The sequence below is a fragment of the Peromyscus maniculatus genome, chromosome 10 (assembly GCF_049852395.1).
Source record: "Peromyscus maniculatus bairdii isolate BWxNUB_F1_BW_parent chromosome 10, HU_Pman_BW_mat_3.1, whole genome shotgun sequence".
Taxonomy (NCBI): domain Eukaryota; kingdom Metazoa; phylum Chordata; class Mammalia; order Rodentia; family Cricetidae; genus Peromyscus; species Peromyscus maniculatus.
This window is the reverse complement of record NC_134861.1, coordinates 95,200,772-95,228,039: the sequence shown is the minus strand read 5'-3', so window position 1 is coordinate 95,228,039 and position 27,268 is coordinate 95,200,772. Positions and strand designations below refer to the sequence as shown.

At 41.6% G+C, this 27,268-nt stretch overlaps 1 protein-coding gene across 2 annotated transcripts in view; it reads right to left on the bottom strand.

Moving 5' to 3' along the window:
- Arhgap24 (Rho GTPase activating protein 24) overlaps positions 1–27,268 on the bottom strand; it is a 410,747-nt gene that overhangs the window by 316,459 nt on the left and 67,020 nt on the right. For both annotated transcript variants that reach the window (XM_006975407.4, XM_076546797.1), the window contains one exon: positions 22,474–22,670. In XM_006975407.4, coding sequence (XP_006975469.1) covers positions 22,474–22,650 — 177 coding nt within the window. In that variant the 5' untranslated portion in view covers positions 22,651–22,670. The remainder of the gene's footprint in view (positions 1–22,473; positions 22,671–27,268) is intronic.

The following is a 27,268-nucleotide window of genomic DNA, read 5'->3' as shown; positions in this document are numbered from 1 at the left end:
GAGAGCCTCCCAATTTTCACCCTCATTCTCCACACTGGGCAGAGAATGAAACAGGAGCTGATGAGCAGGAAACATGATTTTCCTTTCCTTTTTTTTTTTTTCTAAGTAAAAACCCATTATGTGAAAGGACAGTACAAGGCAGGGAGTATTATCAACCCAGGATTAAAAAGAGCCATGGAAAACTCTGTGGAGAGTTCAACCGTGTGTGTGTGTGTGTGTGTGTGTGTGTGTGTGTGTGTGTGTGTGTGCCTCACATTAAATGAATGGCTAACTGGATGTGTCCAAGAGACAGAAAGCTCTGAGTGAGAAATCCATAGTTAATACAGGTAATCTGCAAACAAGGTTGTTTTCCCTGGCCATGCTAGTCCCTCAACCCAAACAGTTTTCCTCCTGCTCCTCCCATGACTGTCTTCTTCACTCTTCAGGTACGTTTAAATAGAACCCTTTCCTGTTTTCATCTGAACATCTCTCTACACCCAGCACCCTCACAGTCTGCACCCAGCACCGTCACAGTCTACACCCAGCACCCTCACAGTCTGCACCCAGCACATTCACAGTCTGCACCCAGCACCGTCATAGTCTGCACCCAGCACCGTCACAGTCTGCACCCAGCACCATCATAGTCTGCACCCAGCACAGTCACAGTCTACACCCAGCACAGTCATAATCTACACCCAGCACCGTCATAGTCTACACCCAGCACCGTCAGTCTACACCCAGCACTGTCACAGTCTACACCCAGCACCGTCACAGTCTGCACCCAGCACCTTCACCATCTGCACCCAGCACCATCACAGTCTGCACCCAGCACCGTAACACACTTCTTATTGAATTAGTTTCTTACAGTACTTGTGTTTACTCCTTGCAAGGCCATTGCCCTCATTACAACAGAGCATCACAAAATAGTAGCTAACTTTACAACGAGCAAATGCCTGGCCAACGCCTTCATGCAGAAGTCTGCTCATGAATAAACAGGAGGAAGGCGGGCTGGAAGGGAAGAGGGTAAAGGAAGGCAGAGTCCAGTGCTGCGAAGTCTGGGGGTTGGTGCAAGTGCATCTCCTGTGAAGACGCCACTTGACTTCCTCACTCTGTCAAATTCCATTAATACGTACACTTCTGAAAGGAAAAAAAAAAATTGCTCACTGACTCTTAAACTTAAAATATTTATGGTAATCAAATAAATGTCACTATGAAATTCAAACTAACTTATAAGCTTATGCTAATAAACTAAAATCTAATGAAATTGAAGTTCCCAGCCTCCACATGACCTGCCTGATGACAGTGACGATGACAACCATTCTCTCCAGCCCAGGAGCACGTAGGCCCAACTCTCCCTCTTGCTTATCCTCATTCTGGGTGCTGGAAACCTCTGTTTAGAGCAGCAGCTCTCAACCTGTAAGTAGCGGCCATCAGAAAACACATATTTCTGATGGTCTTGGGAACTGAGACACCACTCAGTAGCAAAATCAAGTTATGAAGTAGCAACAAAAATAATCTTATGGTTGGGGGTCACCACAACATGAGGAACTATGTTAAAGGGTCACAGCATTAGGAAGGTTGGGAATCACTAGTTTAGAGGCTTCTGTAGGCTTATACAAGTTGGCCTTCTCTCTAAGGGAATATAATACTTTCTGCTCTAAATAAACCCTTGTTCTCCTATTAGAGAAATCAAGAAATAACTGCTGGTGCCGGTGTGACTAAGAAGACAAAGGGAACGTGGCTACCAAAAACATGAGGCCATTCTCATTATGTAATAGTGACCCAATATTGTTCTATGGCAAGGTTTTGTTGCTGCTATTGTTTTATTTTGTTTTTGAGACAGAGGACCCAGATTTGAAACTCTGACCAAAAAAAAAAAAAAGTACAATTTAGTATTAGCTATTATGTAACTATAAATATTTCTCAGTTTTCTCTTATTAAACATGAGGATCCTCTATATAGAACTGTAAACTTCAAGGACTCCCAGCATACTCTTGTATTAAGTGACAGTTTGGAACAATTGAAATTCAAGCTCCACTCTGTTTGAGCTGCAGGGAATGGAACACTGCTAAGACAGACTTACAGTGACAACTGGCAGAGGCCACAGGAATCATTAAGTCATTCACCTAATCCCTTTTCACCATAAGAGGATTTCACCATAATCACATTTACTTCTTGGTTTAGGCTTTGCACCAAAGATCCTACATAGATCACTAGTAAACAGTTTATTTTTCCCTGTCTAAGATGTTTATAAGTGATCATGAACTATAACCCCTTGGTTCCTCTGTTTGTGCTCAAGACCAAATTCCAATCATCCCCATACAGCTATCATTCTACCTGACCATCTCTGAGTTAATGAGAGACAGAATGAAAAAAGGCAAAGAGAGACAAAAGTATTTGGGGTGCCATAAATTGTTCCTCTAACAAGGGACCCTGATAAAGAACAAATTAGATGCAAAGAATGCGGAGAAAATTGTCATTCCTTTCTTCTGGACAGTAATCGCTGGGGAGACAAAGGTGGAAACAGAGACCAGTGTTTAGACAGGACATTTCATCAGTTACTAGGATCTGTCACCAGGACAGCGGCCAGTGAGAAAGCCCGTTAGCCCTCCATTCCAAAGCAGCGCCTGGTCTACTTGGGGAGGGAATAAAGGCCCTGGAGGAGAGGCACGCAGCATGGTTTTCTCTTGTTTGAAGAGCTTCACTCATACCGTTCACTCCTTGGTGACCACTCTGACTCTGTTTCCAGCCTCCCCTCTCAGCAGTGTTCCAGCCCCACAGCCTTTTTTCTTCTAATCCCTGGGATGGACATACAGATGTTGGCCACACTGTCCGGCGTCCTTTCTAGGACCTCATTTCACTGCAGTCCACAAACATAGACGGCAGAGGCGGGACAGACCTGCTCACATTGTTTCTCTATCTTGGTCTAAGAAGAAAAACAAAGACATACGTCCCAGTGAGCCATGTCCATTCTGTTTCCAGCAACTTAGTTGCAACCATTGGCTACAGATCTCTAACACCTTTCCCTTGTGTTAAGCACGTGTCCGGCAGGACTGCTTTGTCCCTGTGTGAGTTGTAATGGTGGCCAGAAATGAAACTTAGGCTCTTCTTAGTGTTAATGTATCAGAATGGCATAAGGTGAAACATTGGAATAAGAACTACATATGAATATGAATGCCTACAGAGATACTACAATTTCATATAGTGACTCCCAAACCTCCATGTTAACTATGGGAAGATGGGCTTTATCAGCTTCTACATTGTGGTCTGGACACAGGGAGCACACTTCCCAAACAGCTAAGCATGTTCTTCATAAGGCCACCAACCCATCTTGTAAACTCTCTCTGTAAATATGAGAATTCACAGTTACTAACATGGTTTTTGTACTTGGCATGATGCCTCTAACTTGTGACTATTGTTTCTAAAGCAGGGTTCTTCAACAGGCCTTACTGAAGGTTGTATTCCTACTTTTTAAACTTGACATCAGACTCCCTCCTTTTTGACAGACAAATCTCCTCAGAAACCCCTTAGCGTGAGGTTAGTCCTATCCACCTCCAGAGCACCTTTGCTTTCCTTCACGGCTCAGTTATTTTGTTTTAATTTTTACCACTCTATATGGTTTTGTCAATCACTATAGAAATTAATGAGAATTAGTGAAATAGTCAACCAACAAGTACGGAGAGCAGAATGCATAGTTCATAGTGAATGTCAATGTCACTATTATATTCCTGGGGTTGGGAGGGCTGGCTATAATCAGAGGTTTCTGTTAGAATCCATCTCTAATGACAGACAGAACTCATTTCACTGGTCTTTCGAAAAATAGATATTTGAAACTGAAGAATTGTTTAAGTGAGTTACACATTAAAATAAGAAGGCTTATGGTTTTCATTGTGGAGACTTCCCTAAGATTGATGATGTGTTTCACAGTGTAAATCCAGAACTTCCACAATGACATCCAAATACAAATGTTAGAAAAAAATCAGCAGCAAGCATGCCTCAGAATTAGAGTCCTTGGATGCAGCATGGTATGACCCATTTCACAATCTCAAATATAAATAGAAAGGCCAAGAAAAGGAAAAAATACCCTCTCTCCATGCTTCTGATGGAACACAAGGCCTTGCAAAGTGAAATTTCTGCTGAGGTGTTAGCTGAAGAAATATTAACCTAAAAAGACAGTCGATGTGGTGTCCACAAATTATTCCCTCCATCAAGTAAACATGCACTGCTAAACACAGTAGTATGTCAAAAAGGTGTCGGTTCAATTTGCAAAAATCCATAAATTTTCAAATGAATGGTGTTGTAAACTTTTTGGACAGTGACATGAAGCTGTAGTCTGGCGCCCGAACTTGGGGCTAAAGAAAAAAAAGGGCTAAAGAAAAAAAAGAAAAAAAAAAAAAAAGGGACTAAAGAAAAAGGACAAATGAACAGGGATAAAGGCCGGTGTTATGAAAAAAAAAAAATACTAAAGACAAAGTCCCTTAACCAAGAGGTGCTCCAATAAAGTGTGATCTGAGAAGAATCCTCGCGTGGTGGTAAAGAGGATTCAGAACTCAACACACGGAGCGGTGACGTCGGTAAGTTCTCCAGGAACGGTGACGTCGGTAAACGCCCCACAGTTCCTAATTCTCTCTCTCAAATGAGCGGCAGCTGCCGGTTTGAGTTACTGGCGGGTTCCTGGCATGTGTGCTTAGATGGATATCACACAGAGAGTTTGGATTATATTGTCTTTGGGATTTTTAACTGCAGAAAAACATTTGATCGTAAAAGATGTTGAGTTAAACCAATATGTATATATTAAAGATATCTTGACTTTAAAATTTGGATATAAGGATGTGTTACTTTGGAAAGGAGACTCTGCTTTTATCTCTACAGAAAGCCAGAGGCTATGGATTTTTTCCAGATTGAGATACATCAGGTTTGACCAGCCAAGACCACCTGAAAGGTCTCCGATGACACCATGGCCCAGATGATCCAACATCCAGAATCGTTTCAAGGCAACTGGCTCAGACGATACGGTCTCACGGACTACTCCATGATCCTAAAATTTTCTTTGCATCCCCATAAGATACAGCGCCCCCCTCCAGCAGGAAGTAGTTAAGAGAAGCTACGCCCAAATTCCCAAATATACCAAGCTGACTTTGGAGATGTGTAAAAGTTAAAACCTTCCTTTTTTAAAAAAAAAAAAGAAAGGGGAAGTGCTGTGGGATGTTCTGTATGTCCTGTGGGAGCCCATTCTCAGGTTCTTTGTGGCGTTACCCAGCAGGTCCGTATAGAGGATGATTAGGACCATGGGCCTGAGTGCAGGTGTTTGAGATGGTCTGCACTTGGCTGTGCTGGGGGATGGTCTGTATGTCAAGTTGCTCTGATTGGTTAATAAATAAAACCTGATCGGCCGTGGCTAGGCAGGATAAAAGGACAAAAAGGCAGAAGGAGACCTGCAGCCGCCGCAATGACCAGAAAGGCTGCAGCCGCCGCAATGACCAGAGAGGCTGCAGCCGCCGCAATGACCAGAGAGGCTGCAGCCGCCGCCATGACCAGCAGCTTGTGAAGACGCCAGTAAGCCACCAGCCACATGGCAAGGTACAGATGTATGGAAATGGATCAATTTAAGATAAAAGCACAGTTAGCAAGATAAGGACAGTTAGCAGGAAGCCTGCCACGGCCATGCGGTTTGAAAGCAATATAAGTGTCTGTGTTTATTTGGTTGGGTCTGAGCGGCTGTGGGACTGGCGGGTGACAGAGGTTTGTCCTGACTGTGGGCAAGGCGAAAAAATCAAGCTACAGTAGTCTCTACAGTGATTCCTCTGTCCTATAAATCTTTGAAAACTGATTGTCAAAACATCCAACAGAAAATCAGTCTAAGGTTTAAAAGTTATTCAACCAAGATGTCTATCTCATCCCATAATCTTAGATAGAAAGAACTTCAGAGGCGGCAGCCTTATCGTTTCATGTATTGGCTGGTTCTGTGTGTCTACTTGACACAAGCTAGAGTCATTAGAGAGGAAGGAGGCTCAGTTGAGAAAATGCCGACATGAGATGCAGCTGTAAGGCATTTTCTCAATTACTGATCAATGAGGGAGGTCCCTGTTCATTGCCAGTGGTCCTGGGTTCTATAAGAAAGCAGGCTGAGCAAGCCACATGGAGCAAGTCAGTAAGCAGCTCCTCTCCTCAGCCTCTGCACCATCTGCTGCCTCTAGGTTCCTGCCCTGTTTGAGTTCCTGTCCTGACTTCCTTCAATGGTGAACAGCGATATGTAAGTGTAAGCCAAACAGACCGTTTCCTCCCCAACTTGCTTTTTGGTTGTGGTGTTTCATACCAGCAGTAGTAACCCTAACTAAGACAGTTCTTTTACCCCATTAAAATATGGGAAGCAAAAGCAGAACTAACAAGAAGAAAGCCAAATTTTAAAATAAATACTGTCTCTTTAACAGAAGTGAATATGAACTGGCAACAGTTTAGTCAGGGAGGTTTTAATTCTGACTCTCGGAGATGAGCAATCATATCTTCACTAAAGTCAATTCAAAATGTATCTAATTGAGACTATTTACAAAAATCTATGTGGGCAGATAATGAAAGTACTATATATCTCTCCCCAAAACTGCAGGGCCAGATTTCGAAGTATCTGTGGATGTTACAGTACAAATTTTACAGGTAAGGTTTGGGAAATAATTTTTCTGCAAGAATCACAATCATTTAATTTTTAGAAAACAAGACTAAATACAATATTATGTAAAAACCTATATAAAAAGTTGAGAATGAAAATTAATTCTGAAGCCTATCAGTTTCATCTCTGCATTGAACTGAGGAAGTATGGAAGGAAGAGAGATGCAAGATGACAGGCATCATGAATGCCAGAATCAGCATTGCCTTCAGCCACCTCACCATTGTTATTTAAAATAGCAAAAGTGACCTGCAAAATATCTCCTCTAAAATCTGGGGTCTATAAATCACAGCATCAGAAAACAGCATCTAGGAAAACATTTAAGAATCGACTAAGAGGCTTGGCCCTGCAATGCTGGCTGAACAAATGCATGAGAATCTTACTTCCTGATGTGTTGATGCTCCCCGTCTCCTCTGGAGAAAGTTATGAATATTAAATGGCATAGCTAACCAAGGGCAATGCTGACTTATTCAAACAGCGCTGCACACTGCAAGCTTGGCCAGGATGGCAGCACACTGAACGAACATCTAGACCCATGAGCCCAGGACCACAGGGGGCTCAGTCCCTTGTCCTTGTCTCCCACCCCTTATGATTGGCCAAGGAGGAGGTGTGCATCTATTCATCTGCACTGAGTTTAAAACTTTAGCATATTTTTCAAGTATGTTTGATTCCATATCCAAAGAATATTTTTGAATTAAGAATCTGGGTTCATAAAAACGAGCTTAGAAACAGTCTACAGAAAGACTGCCAATCTCTTCCAGTTACTATGGCATAGGAAGGAATAGTGAAAAGAAAAAAAGTAGCACAAATTAAAATAAAATTGATGATTAATATATTTAGTACCTTAAAATTTTTAAATATGAAAAGTTGTATGTGGGCCTAAAGTAATGGATATGATTCATAATAGAATATTGTTTCAAGTTAATCTCAGGAAGTCAAACATATGACAGATTTTGACAACCAGACAACAGTTCATGAGAGAATGTCAATTCAACTCATCTGGGAGGATAAAACTCAAACACATTTTATTTATGGCTAATAATTTTTAAAATCTTTAGTTTGATATGATCTTTTAAAATGTGATACTGAATAGGTATTACACTCTGTTCGACACTGTTTTCTAGAATCTAAAAATCAAAATTAGAGAGGCTCTGAGAGTCCCATAATTTTAAGAGCTGCCAGAATAGAATCTAACTCAGTCTCACACCATTGCCACAGCCAGCTTCAGCCTGGGCTCTCCATCAGATCAAGAATGAGATATCCAGAGAGAAATGGCCCCTGGAGTCACTCCACTAGCATAGGAAGTAGCTATGACTTATACCTCAGTCAGTCACATGCATAGGACGTTTGCCCTGTGTATGGAACACAGATGGGAGAGTTAGTGCAAGACAGAAAGGAGCAGAAAGTTCTAGCACACCACACTCCAGCAAGTTAGTGAAATGATGGAAAATAGGCCCTTTGGTACTGGCATCCCTAAATGAGAAGCCAGAGGACAAAATTGCCATATCGTCCTTCAACTCTGCCCCTCTGGACTCTGCCCCTCTTCCTCTGAGTCCTACTTTGATTCTTCTGCCTAATTTCATCCTGTCATGTCAGAGGTCAAAACAACTTTATTATCAAGCAATGAGAAAAACAAACATTCACAGCATAGAGAAGGACCATCCCATAACAACAAATCCAACAAGGCCAGGTGAGAACCACAAAACCATGTGGCCCTGATGCTCTGATAGAGTCTTCCTGCCAGCCTAGTGTAAGAGACTCCAAAGAGATGACCCTCTGCCTCTCTCTCTCTCTTTCTCCCCCCTCTCTCTCACACACATACATATGCACACACTCACATGCACTCACATACAGTCACACGCATACACATGTGCACACTCACATTTTCTCTCTCTCTCTCTCTCTCTCTCTCTCTCTCTCTCTCTCACACACACACACACACACACACACACACACACAGACATACATAGGATACACACTCATATACACACATACACTCATATTCTTTCTCACACACACAAACACATTCACAAAAGAGGGAGAAAATGAGCTTCCTTTGTACTAAACTGAAGCCCTATCAACACTAACAAGCTGTCGAAACAGGTATATGCTGGGGTGGCCATGAAGGGACATGGATGAATTTTAATCTGAATGTGAGACTTGAATTTTAAATTAGATTAAAATTTAGCAATTAAAAATGGCCAGTACAGTTCCTCAGACATGGACATAATTAACATATGACTCAGCAATTCCAGTCCTAAGAGAAATGAAATCATATGATCACACACAAAAAAATACTTGTATGTAAATGCTCATAACAGCATTACTTATAATAGCTAAGAGAAAAAGTAGCTCAAATACCCATCAACTGACAAAAGAATTTAAAAGTGTGATATATTGACATGATAACATATCATCAGGCAACAATAAGAAATAAAGTATAAATAAATAATATATATATATATATATATATATATATATATATATATATATATATTCTGCAATGTGGATGAGCCTCAAAAATATACCAGATAATCATACACTGAAATTCAGAATATGAGAATAAGAATTTTTGCTTTCAGTTTCTTCTACATACATAAAAAGTAAGCAAACTGTTTTCCTTTAATTGATGTAGTTTCCATTGATTAATAGTCCCTGGATTAAGAAATGTGTGGTAATAGCTCTGGGGAAATAGAAAGAGGCTGGATTTAGACAGGATAAATCTAAAGCCAGGCAGATCAACTGGCAGAAGAGACCTCAAAGAGAAAAAGTTACAAATGGCTGTGAAATATCTCATGCCAAGACGAAATCAGCCCTTGGAAGACACTGTTGCCGGCCCCCAGCATGTAAATGTTCAAATGGGATTTCCACCCTCTCGTTTCCTGCTCTTCCTTCTGCTCTCTGCCAGTGGCATAATGTAAAGTGCTGAAGTCTCTGCTAATGAGACAGGGAAAATATGGACCATCTGGCTCCATATGTTGACTTGCATCATGAGCATAAGAGCTTTCGGCCATGATGAGAAAAAGAAGCTAAACCCCAAGGGATTCGACTCCCGCGCTTTGGTCTGTGTTACAGGAGACTAGAAAACTAGGGTGTCTTTCTCTGAAATTTTTCAGAGATTCCTCTAAGTCTTCTTGGATCCCATCATAACCATTTTCAGCAACCTTGAAGGAACTGCAAAATTATTTAAACAAAGAGAAAAGACTACAGTAGTGAGCATTACTTTTGCTTTGAGTGTTGCATGAGATTTCAAAACTGGCAACACAGGTTACAAATTAAATAAGTCAGTCACTGCTCTGAAATTCGACTGACCATCTATGGCTGCATTACTGCATTACCTGGCCTGGCTCCAGAGCATAGCACTTAGCCCTAATCTATCCTTTGTTTAACCAATACCTTTTGTTTCTCTAGCAACCCTATGTGAATCTTGTCTGAGAGTCTCCTAAGGATACAAAGTTTATGCAAAACTTGGTTCAGGAAACCCAGAAAACCTTGGTACCTGAGAAATTGAAGAATTTGCACTTGGCATTGTATCTTGGGGAGCTCCTTTCAGGTTGTTTTGAGCATATGGAAACTGACTGGCTAAACTGTAAATAGAAAAAAAAATGCCCTAGGCAAAGGGGAAAGTGCTTCAGTCCTTTGAGGCTGGACGCCCCTGCAGCCATGAAAGGCTAGATTCATTCTTAAGATGCCTCTGAGTCTTCTTTCCACAGATCCGTGTGAACTCACACACCTGTGCTGTGACAAACAGTGACAACCATCACAAAGAAACTCCTCGTGAAGCTAAAATGGACTCATCATCAAATTATTTTCTTCATTGTACATATAATGAAGCTCATGCTATAGATCCTAATTTCTACACTCTGTGATAGGGTCTTCTAATTATCAGAGAGGTTAGCGGTGATGAAGATGATGGTGCTGGTATCGGAAGGAACAATAACTAATATATATTCAGCTTTAATGAGACTAGGTGCTGCGTTACATCTGGAAACACTTCACACAGCTCACAATCTGTCAGGTAGATATTTTTATCACTTAACATTTTACAAATATCAATAACAAAGTATGTCATTTAATAGCGTACCCAAGGCCTGTAGCCATTAGGTAAGCCTTTAGTGAATCCAGGAAGTATGACTCTAGAACCCGTACCCAAAGCAGCTGAGGTCAACTGCTTGCCAGGCAAATGCCCGGAGTAGATAAAACCAGTGTACAGAATGTTAGGAGGAAGGATATTTGCCTCATGCTGTTGCCCTCTGCCCAACCATTTATTTTTAGCTCAATGCCTTTGCTGCTTCCCCCTTAGGTGCCTTCTGTACACTGATGATTATTTTCAGCCCTTCCTTTTACACACAACTGTGACTTGATGAGTATTTACATAATTCCTCCTCTGTAAGAATGAATGATAGAATGCCAAGAGTATTTCTATAGTCTAGGTGCTTTCATAACATAAAATAGTAAGTCCATTGTAGATTCACAAGACAGTTCCACGTCTGTCAGAATGGGTCCCGAAAGGGTAGGTACACACTTGGATTCCTTTGCAATGAACACTGTGTAGCCAGAGGCCTATTTTGACTATTTAGCTTTAAATTAAGAAGCAGAAGAATAAGACAGAGGAAGAGCAGGAGGAGAAAGGAAAGGAAGGAGCATGGGAGGATAAAGAGGAAGAGAGGAGGAGGAAGAGGAAGAGGAAGAGGAAGAGGAAGAGGAAGAGGAAGAGGAAGAGGAAGAGGAAGAGGAAGAGGAAGAAGAAGAAGAAGAGGAAGAAGAAGAAGAAGAAGAAGAAGAAGAAGAAGAAGAAGAAGAAGAAGAAGAAGAAGAAGAAGAAGAAGAAGAAGAAGAAGAAGAAGAAAAGAAAGTTACATGAAATAGGGGGCAGGGAAGGTCTTGGAATGAAATTCCAAAATCATTTATACCACTCAACTCTCTCCTAGTATGTCTGTCTTAGTAGGTCTGTTCTAGTTATGTCTTGCCAGAACTCTCTCCCAGTGTGCCTTCATTCATATGCACTAAAACATGTGATCAAGCTCCAGTCTCCAACAGTCTACCAAAAGGCTAGGACCACACCCTTTCATTCGTCTTAGTTAGGGTCTCTATTGCTGTGATAAAACACTACCAAAGACCAAAATCAGCTAGGGAAGGAAAATGCAAGGCTATCATCCATTACTGAGGGAAGTCAGGGCAGGAGCTCAAGGCAGAAACCTGAAGGCAGGAACTGAAGCAGAAGCCATGGAAAAATACAGCCTACTGACTTGGTCATCATGGCTTGCCCAGCCCATTTTCATATACAACCCATGACACCTGCACAGAGGTGGTACAGTGGACAAGCCCTCCACATCAATTATTAATCAATATTAATCAAGGAGCTGTGATGAAGACTTGCCTACAGGTAATCTGACAGAGGCTTTCTCAGTTGAGGTTCTCTCTGCTAGATGACTCTAGGTTGTGGCAAGTTTACAAGCACTAGCCAGCATGTCACTATATACATATATACATATATACATATATACATATAACACTCCAAATATGGTATCATTCTTCAACTCTCATATTAAATACCCACTTCCAGAAAGTTTCAATAAGTCCTGAAGCAATAATAGATGTTTCTTCTAGGATGCTTATTATTTGCAGTTTTCCTTCTTTAAAAAAAAAAATTGAGCCGGGCGGTGGTGGCGCACGCCTTTAATCCCAGCACTCGGGAGGCAGAGCCAGGCGGATCTCTGTGAGTTCGAGGCCAGCCTGGGCTACCAAGTGAGCTCCAGGAAAGGCGCAAAGCTACGCAGAGAAACCCTGTCTCGAAAAACCAAAAAAAAAAAAAAAAATTGTATGGCCTTTTGTCAAAACCATAAATGTCCATAACAGCCACTGGAATTTAACCCATTTTTCCAGGAATGCTTTAATCACCTGTGACAGAGACTGCTTATTCATTCCCACATGCTACATGCTAGGTCAACTGTCCAGCCTCCTTTGCAATGAGAAACTATGGTGGTTTGGATGAGAAATATCCCTAACAGGCTCACATATGTGAATCCTCGGTCACAGACAGTGGTGCTATTTGAGGACATTTAGGTAGATGAAAATGTGACCAGCCAGCTTCCTGGTCCCGCCACCAGCTCTTCCCACCATCACATGTGTGCGGTCTGTGCAAGCACCACAGCTGGCAGAATGTTCATCTACTTGAGGCAAGAAGGAAATCTGTTTCAACATGACTCAGTAGCTGGTCTTTGTTCAAACTTCAAGAGTCTGACACTGGGTAGTTTATTTTAGGCATATGTAAGCACAGTACAAATTGGAAAAGTGTTTCCTAGTGATAATTAACTCAAACCTGTGTGTACAACAAACGCTTAAAACATGACTGCATGGAAATGATTGTGAAATACAAGTGACATCTTTCATAAAGTTGGGTTCCACAGAGTAACTGAGGAAGCAGGCTCATGGTACACAATGCTCCTGATAAAGTTCTGGGGAGGATGGCACAATTGATTAACGGAGATAAAAATGAGTCTAGGGGAATTGGTATGGGCTGGCCATACATATAGCACAGATGTCACCATGCTATTAACCACATCCTTTTCCAGCCTTCTGGGTGGAAAACAGGTTACACACCTCTCCCTTTGAAGCAACAACCCCATGTTCTTAACAGTCCTGGTTTCCCTAGTGTTTGTCTATGAGCACAAGGACCTACATGCTTCCTGCAATGATGGACTCTTCCCTAAGTGATGTTTGGTTGTGGTACTTTACCATGGTGACAGAAAAGTAACTACTACAGTGATCCATTGCATCTAACTAAGGGTACATGAACATGACAAGATGCACTCTTGATCCAGCCATGCAGTAATCCTTTTCTATCCCTTTCTTGGATGATGGGGGGAAAGGAGGCCATGTTGAATTTGGAAGCAAAATAACTGGCAACCTGAGTGTCTAAAGTGCTACTAAGATTTCTCTCACCTGTTCCGATTCTAACCCAAGAAAGGAATAAGCTGTCTGCTACTGTTAAAAGTTCCCCTCCCTCCCTCCCTCCCTCCCTCCCTTCCTCCCTCCCTCCCTCCCCCTCTTTCCCTCCCTCCTCCCTCCCTCCCTCCCTTCCTCCCTCCCTCCCTCCTCCCTCCTCCCTCCCTCCCTCCCTCCCTCCCTCCCTCCCTCCCTCCCTCCCTCCCTCTCTCTCTCTCCCACTTCATTTTGTTTTCTAGCAGAATGCCTGCAGGGACACTAGAAACCTATGCGTTTTTAGAAGGGATCAGTCAGACATGAGCAGCTTTGATAGCATCAGAAAGGAAACTCACACATGGACCGTCGGTGCTGATTTTCTGTTTACAATGTGTGATTGCATCTTGAGGTCACCCACATAAATTCTCTCACTGCTTCCCCACTTCTCAGTCTTCTGGCTAAGACCGTGTATACATTAGTCTCATCTAATCCTCTTAGTAAGAGCATGAGGAATGTCATCATGATCTCACTGTACAAACAAGTTCATCAAAATTTAAACTACTTAGTCATTTGGCCAATGTGTCACGATTTGTCAGCAGACAGCTCAAGTTCTACACAAAGAACTTTACTCCAAAGTCTTTTTGTCTGAAATGAAAAATACTGTGCTTTATTTTGCTGCATAGAGAGAAACAATGAGAAATTATTCAGCAGTGGAATAAACTAATTTGAATTAATTGCATTTCCTGTCTCTTGATATAAAAATTTCTATGAAATCCCAAAGAATCCCTAAAAACTCATGATGACATGCAATGTTATTTTATATCTCTCTTTGAATACCAAATGCCTCAGGTGCCACACATAAGTCTGTGACATAAGGATGTGACAGTGAGATTCCTTTCCCATTTGCAGTGTTACTTTAAGCTCTTAGCTGTGGCCTTGGCTTCTTTGATTCCTATTTTGTAACAGGGGACAGCAAGTACCTGAGAGGTTTCTAGATTTCATGAACTCATGAGTTTCATTAAGTATATAAAATTAGACCTTAGTCTTTAATCAGCAATCAATTCTACACATTTAGAGGTCAGTCCTCAGGTTACAATACTCAACATCATTTTGTGCTCTGAGATAGGAAAATCTATTGTGATCTAATATAGTGCCATCCTCATTGTACCCAGAAAAAACATTCCCCACACACTGGATCAATATCTGTGGTGGAAAGTCTAAACTATATTAATTGGGTTGGTGCCTGTCTGGCTTTTAGCCATTTTCTCAGAAGTCTCAGACTAGATTCTAAAAATTGATGTTTCCCGCTGTCCTTCTAGCACAGAGGTGTGTAGGAGAAATTTGCCAGCATAGCCCAAGGCAAAACTTAGCTTTTATTTATGTTACAGTATACTTCAGGAGAGAAGCCAGACAGATTGCCCCATAATAGCATTAACATACCCATACCATTGCCTTATTTTTAGAAATAACAACACTCATGTCAAATCTATGACTCTTCCTTCATGCTATGATAGCTGTAATTAAAGCCTCAGCCATTGATCATTTTTTAAACATTTATTTTTTTATCTTATGTGTATTAGTATTTTTTGCCTGCATGCATATATGTGTATAAAACATATGCCTGATTCCCTTGGAATTGGAATTACAGTTGTGAACTGCCATGTAGGTGCTGGGAACTGAACCTGGGTCCTCTGCAACAGCAACAAGTGTTCTTAACCCCTGAGTCATCACTCCAGCCCATCATAATTATTAATGAAAGGTGGCCAAGTGAACAGTTTCATAAAATTGGTTTAAACCTGTTTTAAAAACCCTTAAAAACAATTGTTCCAAAGCTTAGGGTGTAAAGGGAATGAAAATATTTTTATAATCTTCTATATAGTTAATTTTTCAACTTTCCTCCATATAATATCACTTTACTCTAAGATTAAAACAAAAATAGGAAATAAATCTAAAAATCTGGAAAAAATAAAGCTCTATAAAATGCTGATAGCCGTAGCCTATGAGTGATAAAATGGTAGATACAAAAACGCCCACATGGATCACTTTTCTGTATTTTTCCCTAGAAACAACAAAAATCAACTGTAAAGTTTTCAGTTGTCTGTGAATAAAGTGTGTCTCTGTATTAGTGCATTCACTTGTTGCCAGTGGATTTTCAATGGTTTTACCCTGGTGAACTAAAATTGTGAGGTTGATTATCATTTTTTAAAAATGTGACATATAATAAAGATATTTAGCTTCATGTATTTTTAAGTTGAGTAGGTAAGCTATTACTTTCAAGGTGAGTTTCAACACACTGCCAAGGAGTCCTGGTTGGGGCTGTAAGGCCACTGCAAATCACCCTTAGAAAATGGGGAACATGGGGCAACTTCACCTTCTACTCAACAAGAAAACACAGAAGTGGGGGGGAGGTGAGACTTCTGAAGTCCTCCCACCTGAACAGGTGGTTGAGTATCTGGAAAGCCAAGTGCAATCTGAGGAAGATTATGAAAAAATGATGTAAAGTCCACATAATCAAGTCTGGGATATACTAAACTGGATATATATATAGTTCTTATAGAGATAAAAGTTGAAGATACAAAAGAAAAAAAACCTGAGAAAATTATATCATTAACAGGTTTTTAACATATTAGGAAATGGCTGCCCAAACTCCTCTCTCAGACAGTAACACAGGTTTGTGAGGTTTTTCTGGAAGTTGCTTCCCACTGTCCACAAGGCAATGCAGTCTCTGCCTAGCACATAGACCTTTGCACCGTGACCCCATCCATCTCTCTAAACTTCTTGCCCTCTTTTCACACTTGTAAACATGGAGCTGCTATTGTTTGTGTGTGAAATGTCCCCACAGACCAAGAATGATGGTGTTTGTCTGTAATGCGGCACTTCAGATTTGAAGGCAGGGGAATAACAGTTCACAGTCATCCATGGTTACACAGCAAGTTCCAGGGCAGCCTGGGTGATATGAAACCATGACTCAAAATCATGTAAAACAGAACAAAAAAATGTCCCCCACAGGTTCATGGACTTGAACACCTGGTCCACTGTTGTGCTGTTTTCAAAGACTGTAGATGTTCTGGGACTGTGACCTCCCTACAGAAGTAGACAGTTGGGGGCAGGTCTTAAGGGTTCCATTTATTGCTGGGTCCTGTCTGAGCTCTTTGCTTCCTTTCTGCCTATGGGGTAGACTAACCACCTTCCACTTCCATCACTGTGAACAGGAGCTGGTCCCACCTGCCATGCCTTCCCAACAATGATAGACCACATTTTTAAAACTGGGAGTCAAAATACATGAATACCAAGGACATCTTGTTTGAAGCATCAAATTGAATATAAATCATTAATAAATATTTCTGGCTAAAGCTAAGTCCAAAGAAAAGTTGAGGATTAGTAGGAGGTCAAAAGAAAGAACTGAGGAACAATCCACCTGAAGCAAGGAATTCTGGGATTTATGCTTCTTCACCAGCTGCTCATCTGCAGTATCCCTTTGGCTGCTACACATAGATGTGCAAATACATATTTTTTTCCCCAATTTCAACATTTGTAAAGATTTTCCTCATTTAAGTCTTTATAAATCTATTGTAAATTGGGACTGGAGACATAAATCTGTAATCCCAACTACTTAGGAAGCTGAGGCAGGAGGATTACAAGTTCAAGTCCTATCTGAGCTACAGGGTGAATTCAAACCCAATCTGGGCAACTTACTAAAACCCCATTTTAAGTTTGTGTGTGTGTATGTGTGTGTGTGTGTGTGTGTGTGAGAGAGAGAGAGAGAGAGAGAGAGAGAGAGACAGAGACAGAGACAGAGACAGAGAAGAGTAAGGTAGGGAACAAGAAGGTTAGAGTGATTTGGGGTTTAGCTCAGAAGTTGAATATTTGTCTATAAGGAATAAGGCCATGAGTTCAATTGAAAAAAAAAACATATTGTAGGTTCCCACAAGAGTTTTAGATGTCATTTACCCTTCATTTTTTTTTTTTTTTGGTTTTTCGAGACAGGGTTTCTCTGTGTAGCTTTGCGCCTTTCCTGGAACTCACTTGGTAGCCCAGGCTGGCCTCGAACTCACAGAGATCCACCTGGCTCTGCCTCCCGAGTGCTGGGATTAAAGGCGTGCGCCACCACCGCCCGGCTTACCCTTCATTTTTTAAAAATATATTTATAATTCTGAGTTGAGATAATCAATTACCATAGTAGAGAATAGGCCTGGCCCCAATATGCAAGATACCAAGCAAGAAAAGTAACAACTAATCTTACCCAGGAATAACACCTATGAACCACAACAAAGACCAGAAAAGCAAGATAGTCTGAAGAGTACAATAAAAGCACTTATCTAGGGTAACCAACATTTGCCTAATTGGACTTAATGTCAGCTCAATAGAAGGAAAATCATGTCTGACACACTAAACCTAGAGCAGTGCCTGTGGCTGGTAAGGCCAAGGACCACAGAAAACTTTTGTGTATATCACTCTGTATAAATAAACACTGATTGGCCAGTGGCCAGGCAGGAAGTATAGGCGGGACTAACAGAGAGGAGGAAAGAGAAAACAGGAAGGCAGAGGAGAGACTGCCTGGAGCCACTGCCAGGACAAGGAAGATGTAAAGTACCAGTAAGCCACGAGCCATGTGGCAAAGTAAAGATTAATAGAAATGGGCTAAATATAAGAGTAAGAGCTAGACAATGATAGGCCTGAGCTAATGGCCAAGCAGTTTAAATAATGTAAGCGTCTGTGTGTTTATTTTATAAGTGGGCTAAGGGACTGCCGGGGCTTGGTGGCAGAAGCTGGAGAGAAATTTTCCAGCTACAGAGAACCAATGCTGCCACATCTGTAAATCCGTGTAAATTCTGACTGCATTCAGTTAAGTGCAGCTCCACCCCTTAACTAAGAAGATTCTTTTACGACAGAAAGAGACAACTGGTCACACACAGAGAAAGAAGACCATAGGATTTCCAGCTCCAACTGACTCATGTACAACACAAACCCTACCCCAAAGACAGAGGGGATGTCACAGAAGGAGTGGAAAGACTGTAAGAACCAGAGGATAAGGGCATCTACGAGAAAAGGGTGACTCCTATGGATAACAGGGAAGCTGACCCATGAAATCTCAGCAATATGGTTGCCTATCTAAGACCTAAGAAGCTAAAACACCAATTGATGTTACAATATGAATGGGGGAAATTTCACAAGGTTCTACCCCTAGATGAAGAACTTCAGGCAATTAATTATTGCTGAGAGAGAGATAACCAGTCTTCCCTGGAGTAAATCCCTTGATAGGTTTCCCTGTCCCAAGTGCTCAGTCCTGAACACACTAAATGGACTCAGCAGGTTGTATTTATAAATTTGCTCGTGTGTGTGTGTGTGTGTGTGTGTGTGTGTGTGTGTGTGTGTAAAACAATAACTCTTAAACAATAAGGGGCAATGAATTTGAGGAGGTGGTTGGGCAAGGAAGAGCTGTAAGGAGTTAGGAAATGATACACATCCAGCACTCACATATGAAATTTTCAGTAACAAAAAAGCATGTTCCAACAAAGAAAGGAATTAGTCCAATCATAGGATAGCATGACCCCTGAATGGATATGTAAGTTAGTGATAAGTCTCTGGTTTGGAAATGGCTGGATTTTACATGCTTATGTTTCAACATTAGTCAAAAGTTTTGAAATGAAAAACTACAGTGTCACATTCCCTAGTGCTTTTATTATTAGAAAAATGATCAAAAACAACAAAAAAGATAAGGTTATTTAATCTCAAATTTTAACTGCCTTATTAATTTCTAGTCCTTAACAATATGTTAAAAGGAACATTTTTGACATTGCTATGGAGGATAGTGGCTAAAAGATGTTGGACTCGTGAAAGAATTGGTGCTACATTGGAACATATCACCCCATTTTGTTCATTTAACTGGTAAGTCTGTAAATGCTGAATCTAATATTAATAACAGAACAATATTTTCTTAGAGATATTACAAAGTAAGGTAATTTTAATTTTAAGGGGAGTTACTTTGAATTAATTCAAAGCATTCTTTTGCATTGCTTTAATTATATTTCCAGTTTTTACATAAAAGTAACCAAACTACCGACTATTACTTGTGAGAAATGACACAGAGGGACACAGCAGAGATAACTTGATATCTTCTTTGATCAGTTTAGAGCAGAATTCCTCAAACTAGGGTTTAAGATCACTTTCTCTGTCATCTACAGTTTACACATTTGAGAAACAACGGCCTCATACCCGAGGCAATGAAGTAACCCTCATTAAAGAAGGACACCCTGTCTGGAAAATCCCTACCTCTGCTTAGTCTACTAAGAGTTCTCTGCTCATGTAGCCCGTGAGTTCTCTGCTTGCTCCCCTAGTGACTTATTTCCATCCTAGACAATGCTATAAGAAATCACTTAATTTAGATCCCTTCTGGCTAACAATCTGGTCCATCCAGTGTTGTGTCAGATGAGCACCCAGGTAACCTAACACTGGCTCTGACTCACATTTCAGTTATATTCAACACAATCCTTCCCTACCAGAGTCTTCATGTTGGATCCCTCAGGTTCTAGTGTTTCCATATTAACTTAATCCTTCCTCTGAGTTTGGTAAAAATGACTCTGTATTCAAGACAATGTCTTAATCTGAATGTTACATGGTATAAAACAAGCTACACAACAGAAAGGGACTCCGGAGTGTGACATAAGAATGGACACCACAGCCATAGTTTGTTCATCTGTATAACGAGTCCCCTATGCCCCACAGGTTTGGCAGGACAAGTCAAGTGACCAATGTAGAAATGTGCTCCCTTATCACATCACCAGTAGGAAGTACTCTTATTCATTGACTCAGAGGTCTTTGACCCAGGCTACAAGAACCTTGACATATCTAGAGTTAAATCATGGCACCATTTTCATTTTACTTGGGGTAAACTGCATCCTAAACCTTGTTTTCTTCATGTAATAAAAGATAGGGCTAACAAAATCACAACCATAGAATAATACAAAAATCAAGAGTTATTTTAAGTGTTTCATGAGATAATAAATAAATACTCATAGATTGGGGCCTAGCCCAATTGTCTTTAGAGAAGCATCATCCAGCAACTGACAGAAGCAGATGCAGAGACCCACAGCCAAACACTAGGCAGAGCCAGGGGAACCCTGCAGAAGGGGTGGGGGAGGATTGCGGGAGTCAGAGGAGCTGAGAACATGGCCCACAGAATCAACTAAGCAGAGCCCAGAGGGGATCACAGAGACTGAAGTGACAATCTCGGACTTTATATGGGTCTTAGCTAGGTCCTCTGAATACATGTTATGGTTGTATATCTAGGTGTTCTTGTGGGGTTCCTTAGAGTGGGAGGTATCTCTGACTCTTTGGCCTGCTCTTGGGACCCTTTTCCTCCTACTGGGTTGCCTTGCCCAGTTTTGACATGAGGGTTTGTGTTCTAGTCTTAGGTAATTTGTTATGCTGTGTTCAGTTGATGTCTCTGGGAGGCTTGCTCTTTTTTTTTTTTTTTTTGAAGGGAAAAGGAGAAGGAGTGAATCTGAGTGAGAGTAGGGGTTGGGGGAGGGTGGAGACTGGGGAGAGTGGAGGAAGGGAAAACCTGAGTTGTGATGTTTGAGAGAAGAGTAAAAGAAAAATTAATTAATTTTAGTTAATACTAATATAGATAAATGAATACACATCTTTATTGATGATGTGGCTTTAATTTTTTTTGAAGAAATTCATACATGAGTACTGCATCTAGATCATTCTGCTCCTCCCTCCCAACCATATGACCTCATCTTTGGGAAACTGAATCCTTAAGATCTCAGATCTCAAAGATATGGTTGCCTGAAGAAGATCCACATAATGGCAACACCAGTTGATGTCCCAACATGGATGGGGGAAACTCCATAAGGTCCCATTCCTAGGTGAAGAGCTACCAGTGGCCACCACTGAGAGAGGAAGAATCAGTTTCTCAAGGGACAAACTCCCATTGTCCAATCTCAAGTGGTCAGCCCTAAACACACGTAGACACAAGCAATACCAATGGGTTGTGTATAAGTGTGTGGGGGGGCATAGATAGATAGACAGACAAATATAGCTACATAAACAGTAAGCATTTCATAAGACAATAATGTAAATTCTTAACTCTGGTCAATATGCAAAAACTAGTATTATGACTGACTGGGGTTTACAGTATGCACTTACACTGTTTTTATTTAACTTACAGGAATGAGAATCCTGTGAAACTATTATGCTTCGGTGAGTTCTGATTCAAATTCCTAATTAAGATCTTGAACTTCAACAGGAGAGGAAGTAGCCTCAAGAACATGTAATTGGGAATGATTATACCAGCCAGTCTCAGATATCTCTCCTTTCACTTCTATTTTCCCTAGATGTAGGCAAAGGAAAGAGCCAGGGATGGTGCCTCCTTTGCATCTTTCTTCTGTTGATAAGCAATGACCATAGCTGAGAAAACTCAAGAGCTTCTTTTTTTTTTTTTTTAATTACAGTTTTGAAACGTGTGGCTAAGAATATCAGGAAATAAATGACCACTAAGGGACCACAAAGAAACACAGAAACTGTCCCCAGAGCAGTGTGGCTATATAGGCAATTTCCATTAAAATACAGATTCTTCAACTTATTCCTAAGAAAGAAAGAAAAGCTGCCTTGGTTATGAGCTCTATCCCCTAGTAGATGCCCATTAATATTTTCTTATGAAGTAAGGTTGCCTGAGGGATTCAGACATTCCGTCCCTTTAGTAAAACTCAAAATTAACATTAGACAAGTATAATTTGCCTCTGAGTCTCAACTAGCCAGTTCATCATGTCCAAATCTAAGAAACCCCGTAAAAGAAGCAGACAAGATGCCTGGAAACAGATCCAGCGGGGAGACGGGGACCCCTCAGACTCCACCAGCTGCATGGATCGCTACGGTCTGCAGGGATTGTTTTTCCTACTTACCAAGGGCTTGGTTTCATCTTCATCTTTGAAATAGTAAAGCTGATCCCCTTTGAGCACAAACCAGCGGGTATGCCAAGTCTTGACAAAGCCTCCTTGCTTCCTCAGCCACCCACACTTGGTGGCGTTTTGCCGCCCTTGGCCTTGGGGGTTCTCCGTGGAGTCACTGTTCTCCTCCATTTTCAAGCTGATGGATTTTTCTGTTTAGAAACAAAAGGAAAGAATAAGAATAAGGTAGTCAGTCTGTCACCACTATTCTCCAGAAGGAAGGAAGGGAGGGAGGGAGGGAGGGAGGGAGGGAGGAAGGAAGGAAGGAAGGAAGGAAGGAAGGAAGGAAGGAAGGAAGGAAGGAAGGAAGGAAGGAAGGAAGGAAGGAAGGAAGGAAGGAAGGAAAAACAAAGAAACAAAGAAAGAAGCAAAGAAACAAAGAAAGAAGAAAGGGCTAAAAAATGTGTACCAGCTCACTGACTGGATTTCTAAAAGCTGACCACAGACCTGCCAATGGTCTGCCCAAAGGGAAAGAGTGTGGTGTACTTGCCTGCCTTTCTTCCTGAGTAGAGCTACGAAATGGGAAAGCTTTAGGCGAACAGGCAGTAAAAACTGAGTTTTCAGCATCTAGGCTTGTGCGTCTGCTGTGCCGTGCTGGGGGCCTGCGTCTGCACGCCTGGCCTGTGGTTACCTGAGCAAGCACTATTCCCACACATGTTAAAGCTTAAGGAGACTATTTTGAAAAACCTCAATGGAAGATGTTTGGTTTGCACATGTGAAAATCTCTTAAGATGTTCTCTGCTTCCTCCAGAGTATCCACAGGAGGGTTTTCTCGGCCTGGGATCTATACAGCCAAGGAAGTTTAGAAGAAAACCAGAAAACAAAGAGAGAGAGAGAGAGAGAGAATAAAAATCCTTCCTGTCTAGTTGATTTTCCTGTTCCCCACAGGCTTCTTCAAATTCAGGAATGAGGGAAGGTTAAAATCCAGGACACATAAGCACCATTTCAGGCTATGTGTGAAGGAGCCCAAGGGCATCCACTCTATACAGAGCAAGAAAATGAGCCACATGGAGACTCAGCAGCACCCTTAGAAGCCAGACTGCCATAGGAGAAACAGGAGGGTGGGCAGCAGGTGTGCCTTTTTTTGGGGGGGAGGGGGTTGGGGGGGCGGTGTCCATGGAAACAGACCCTGTGAGACGTGGTTAAGAACCAAGAGACTGTTTTGATGTGGTTACGAATGAAGGGATGTGTTTTTCTATCCCAAAGGCTCCCCCGGTATCTTGCTAGTGTTTATTTCTAAGCATTTATTCAGGAAGTGGGAAGCGTTAGCTCATCCTGGGTCTTTGTATGAGGACACAAACAGAGAATGAACTCACAAAGCACAGACTCTCCTGACTAAGGCATTTTCATGTCTGCCGTTATTTTAATAATTCTGATGTGCACCTGACGATGAGCTCCCTGACTGACCTTCATTTTCACTGCTAAGTTTTCAAACAATTGCTGTGTCCAGTGCTCCAATCACAATTTTATGGTATTTTTGCCATCCCTTACCTCCCTGCTCTCAGCTGGGCCCCTTGGGTTCTTTGGATATAATTCTAGCACTTAGTGTACAGCAGTGAATTTGAACGTGGGTTCTGATCTAAATTTTTATTTTGGTCAATTTAATCATGTTCTAGGTGGCTTTTGTCTCCTCCACTGGCAGACATTCCAATATTCCCCATCCTTCCTTCCTTTTTTCTTGAAGCTATTTTATAATTCAGTTGGGCCATTTGTGCATCTTTGAGCTCATTCAGCATCTGTAGGTGCACTTTTTATGCTGAAATCCCCACTATGGAGCATACTGAACCATTCCCCCCCACAGGGCATTCCCATGGCTGTGACAGCTGATTGCAGTAACATTCACTTCCCGTGTGTGTGTCTACAGATTGGATCGTGCCTGACACTCAGTCTGTTATGCCCCGAGGGCAGGAGCTTTTGACTCCTTTCTTCCCCACACTTGACCTAGTATCAAGAAGCAGGCAAGCCCCATTCTACATGAACAGTAAATGCTGTAATATAGACAGTAAGTCTGCTCATTGAGACCACCCTAAATAATCTTTTTTTGTCTTCTGATATTTAAATTCTTTCAACCTACACAATTTATTTCTTCACCATTTATTTATCCTTTGACCAAACAACTTGTAAAGTTAAATAAGACCATAAAATAAACGTTCCAACACCACACACACACACACACACACACACACACACACACACACACACACACACACAAACACACACCCCTAGAATGTACTACAGCCAAACAGTCTTTCTTTTGGGGACTTTTTCTGTCTTCCCTCTCAAATTTAAGCATTTTACTAATTAAAAAAAAAATGCCTCTAAAGATTTCCAAGGTAATTAGCAAGCTACCATCAATAATATAGAATTCCACACAGCCAAGTCCCATTTTTTCTACTCTTTCTGCCCCAGTGGAAAATGTGTGTGTTAGAACATGTTTTATGACCCTGCTTGCATCTGTTGCTTGTAGGTCTGGCTAAAGCCGGGGGAAATGTCGCCTGCTGAACTCCTAGAAAAACTACAGTTAATTTTATGACTCCATAATACATAATAAAGAATCCCAGCAACACTAATTACATTATTAAAACAAATGAACATGATTTATTATAAACCCAAGGGGGAAACACCATGCCTATTTTTGTGTGGAAGAAAAACAAAACAAAACAGAAACTGAAGTCCTACAAAAATAACCAAGGTGTTTGTAGAGAGGTAGAGACATCCACAGAAACCATCAAATCCTCTCTTCACCTCAAAACAAAGAGGAGGAGTTAGATCATTTGTGACTGTGGGTCCTTCTAGTTTAATGTCTCTACAGTTCCGTAACTGTAGGGCATCATCAGATATCCAGCTCTTTTCTGTACCCAGTACAGCATCTATCTGATACAGGGTGAAGGTCAATCAATGTTTGATGAAGTGATCAATGTTGCATTAGGGTCTTGTGCTGGGTGACTAAGGGTGACATTATCTCCTCCTGAAACCTTTGGACCATGACCTCCCACCTTCTCCAGTCCCACACATAGTCACAATAACCAGAGTAGGCTCTTTTAAATTTGGAAACACTCAAGCTCCTTTACGCCTGGAGTCTTGACTTCCATTGACCTCTCTCCAGAATGCCTTGGCTCTGCCTCTTTGCACAGCCCCTCATCTGAATCTCAGTCTAAAATCCACCTCTCCAGTGGCCACCTGGAATCACCCCATGAATGAACTCAGTTCTTCATGTTCTTCATTAGGCAACTGACACCTCACCTGTCTTTTTTTCTTCTAACAGTTCCCTGAATTGCTAGATATTTTTATTTCTTTGATTTTTTTTTCATTGTTTTCAACTACCAAAGAGACCAAAAGCTTCATGAGGTCAAGGTTGTGGCTTTGTTGACTACAGAATCCCAGTGCCCTTCATAATGCATCCTGGGTATTCAGTAAGCATCTGCTGAATGGAGGGGAGGTGGTATATGTCCTAGTTTGTTTTTTCATTGCTATGGTAAAAAACAAACAACAACAACAACACACACACACACACACAAAAAAAAAAAAAAACCACAAAAACATTGACCGGAAGGAACTTGTGTTGGGGGAGGTTTGCTTACAGGTCTCCCATCACAGTCACTGAGGGAACTCAGGGCAGGAACTCAGGAAAGAAACTTGGAGGCAGGAACTAAAGCAGAGGCTATGGAGAAACACTGCTCACTGGCTTGTTCAGTCTGCCTTTGTACATGACCTAAGACCACAGCTCAGTGGCAGCATTTCCCACAAGGAGCTGGGCCCTCCCACATCTGTCACCAAGCCTGAAAATGCCCGCACGGGTCAGTCTACAGACCCATCTGACAGAGGCATTTTCTCAGTTGAGGTCCCCCCTCCCCTCATGACTAGCTTGTATCAAATTGATAACAATCTAACCAGCGCAATATGTAACAACTACAATAGAATTCCTGTGAAGAGTATCTTGGAGGGTTCTTTCTCTCAGTATTTGAGGCCACTGTGGTAGTTGTATATTTTAGGAACTGGGTTTTTGCCTTTGACATGGGAGACTTCAGTTAGCATGCAGTCACGATGACCACACTTGAATAACCTTGAACGCCCTTCACAAAACAAAACAGTGCACATCGGCAGCAGTGGCAACAAACCTCAAGTGAACCCTAACCCTAACTATTTCACTTTCTAGCCTTGGAGTAGATACACGAACAACTGGTGGCTCAGCATCAGACATGTGTGCCTCATAGGTTCCCCTTCTCAGAGCATAACTTCGCTGGATGCCCCCCGGGGAGCTCCTTTTCCCCCACAGTCAGAGCATTGCAAGTGAGTGGTGCGTGAGATAGCAGAATTAAATCACCAACTTCAATTCTGGTCAACCTCGCAAGGGTGGTATCACAACAGTGTAAACACATGGTGATTCTGAGCCACAAAAACAGAACTGAAGAATTAACTGATGTTTTCGTGCCACCTGGGAAAAGGCTTGATGACGGCTACTAGGATGCTGCCTCGTTTACCTGGTAGCTGTCAGCTGTTGCTCAGTGGCAGAGACCGAGTTTCCATCCACTAATGTAGTGATTTTGTGCAAGCGGAGGAACTGGGAACTAGGAACATGTGGTACGATCAGAAGGGAATTCATTCTCCTAACAGAATTTTCCAGACTCAAAGAGCACACATGCAGGAACTTAGATTGGTGACTTCATTCCAACAGAGGATACATTTACAAAACTGCATATAAATAGGCTGCCAGATGCCACAAGGTTGTAATATATCCCAGTTTAGCCGT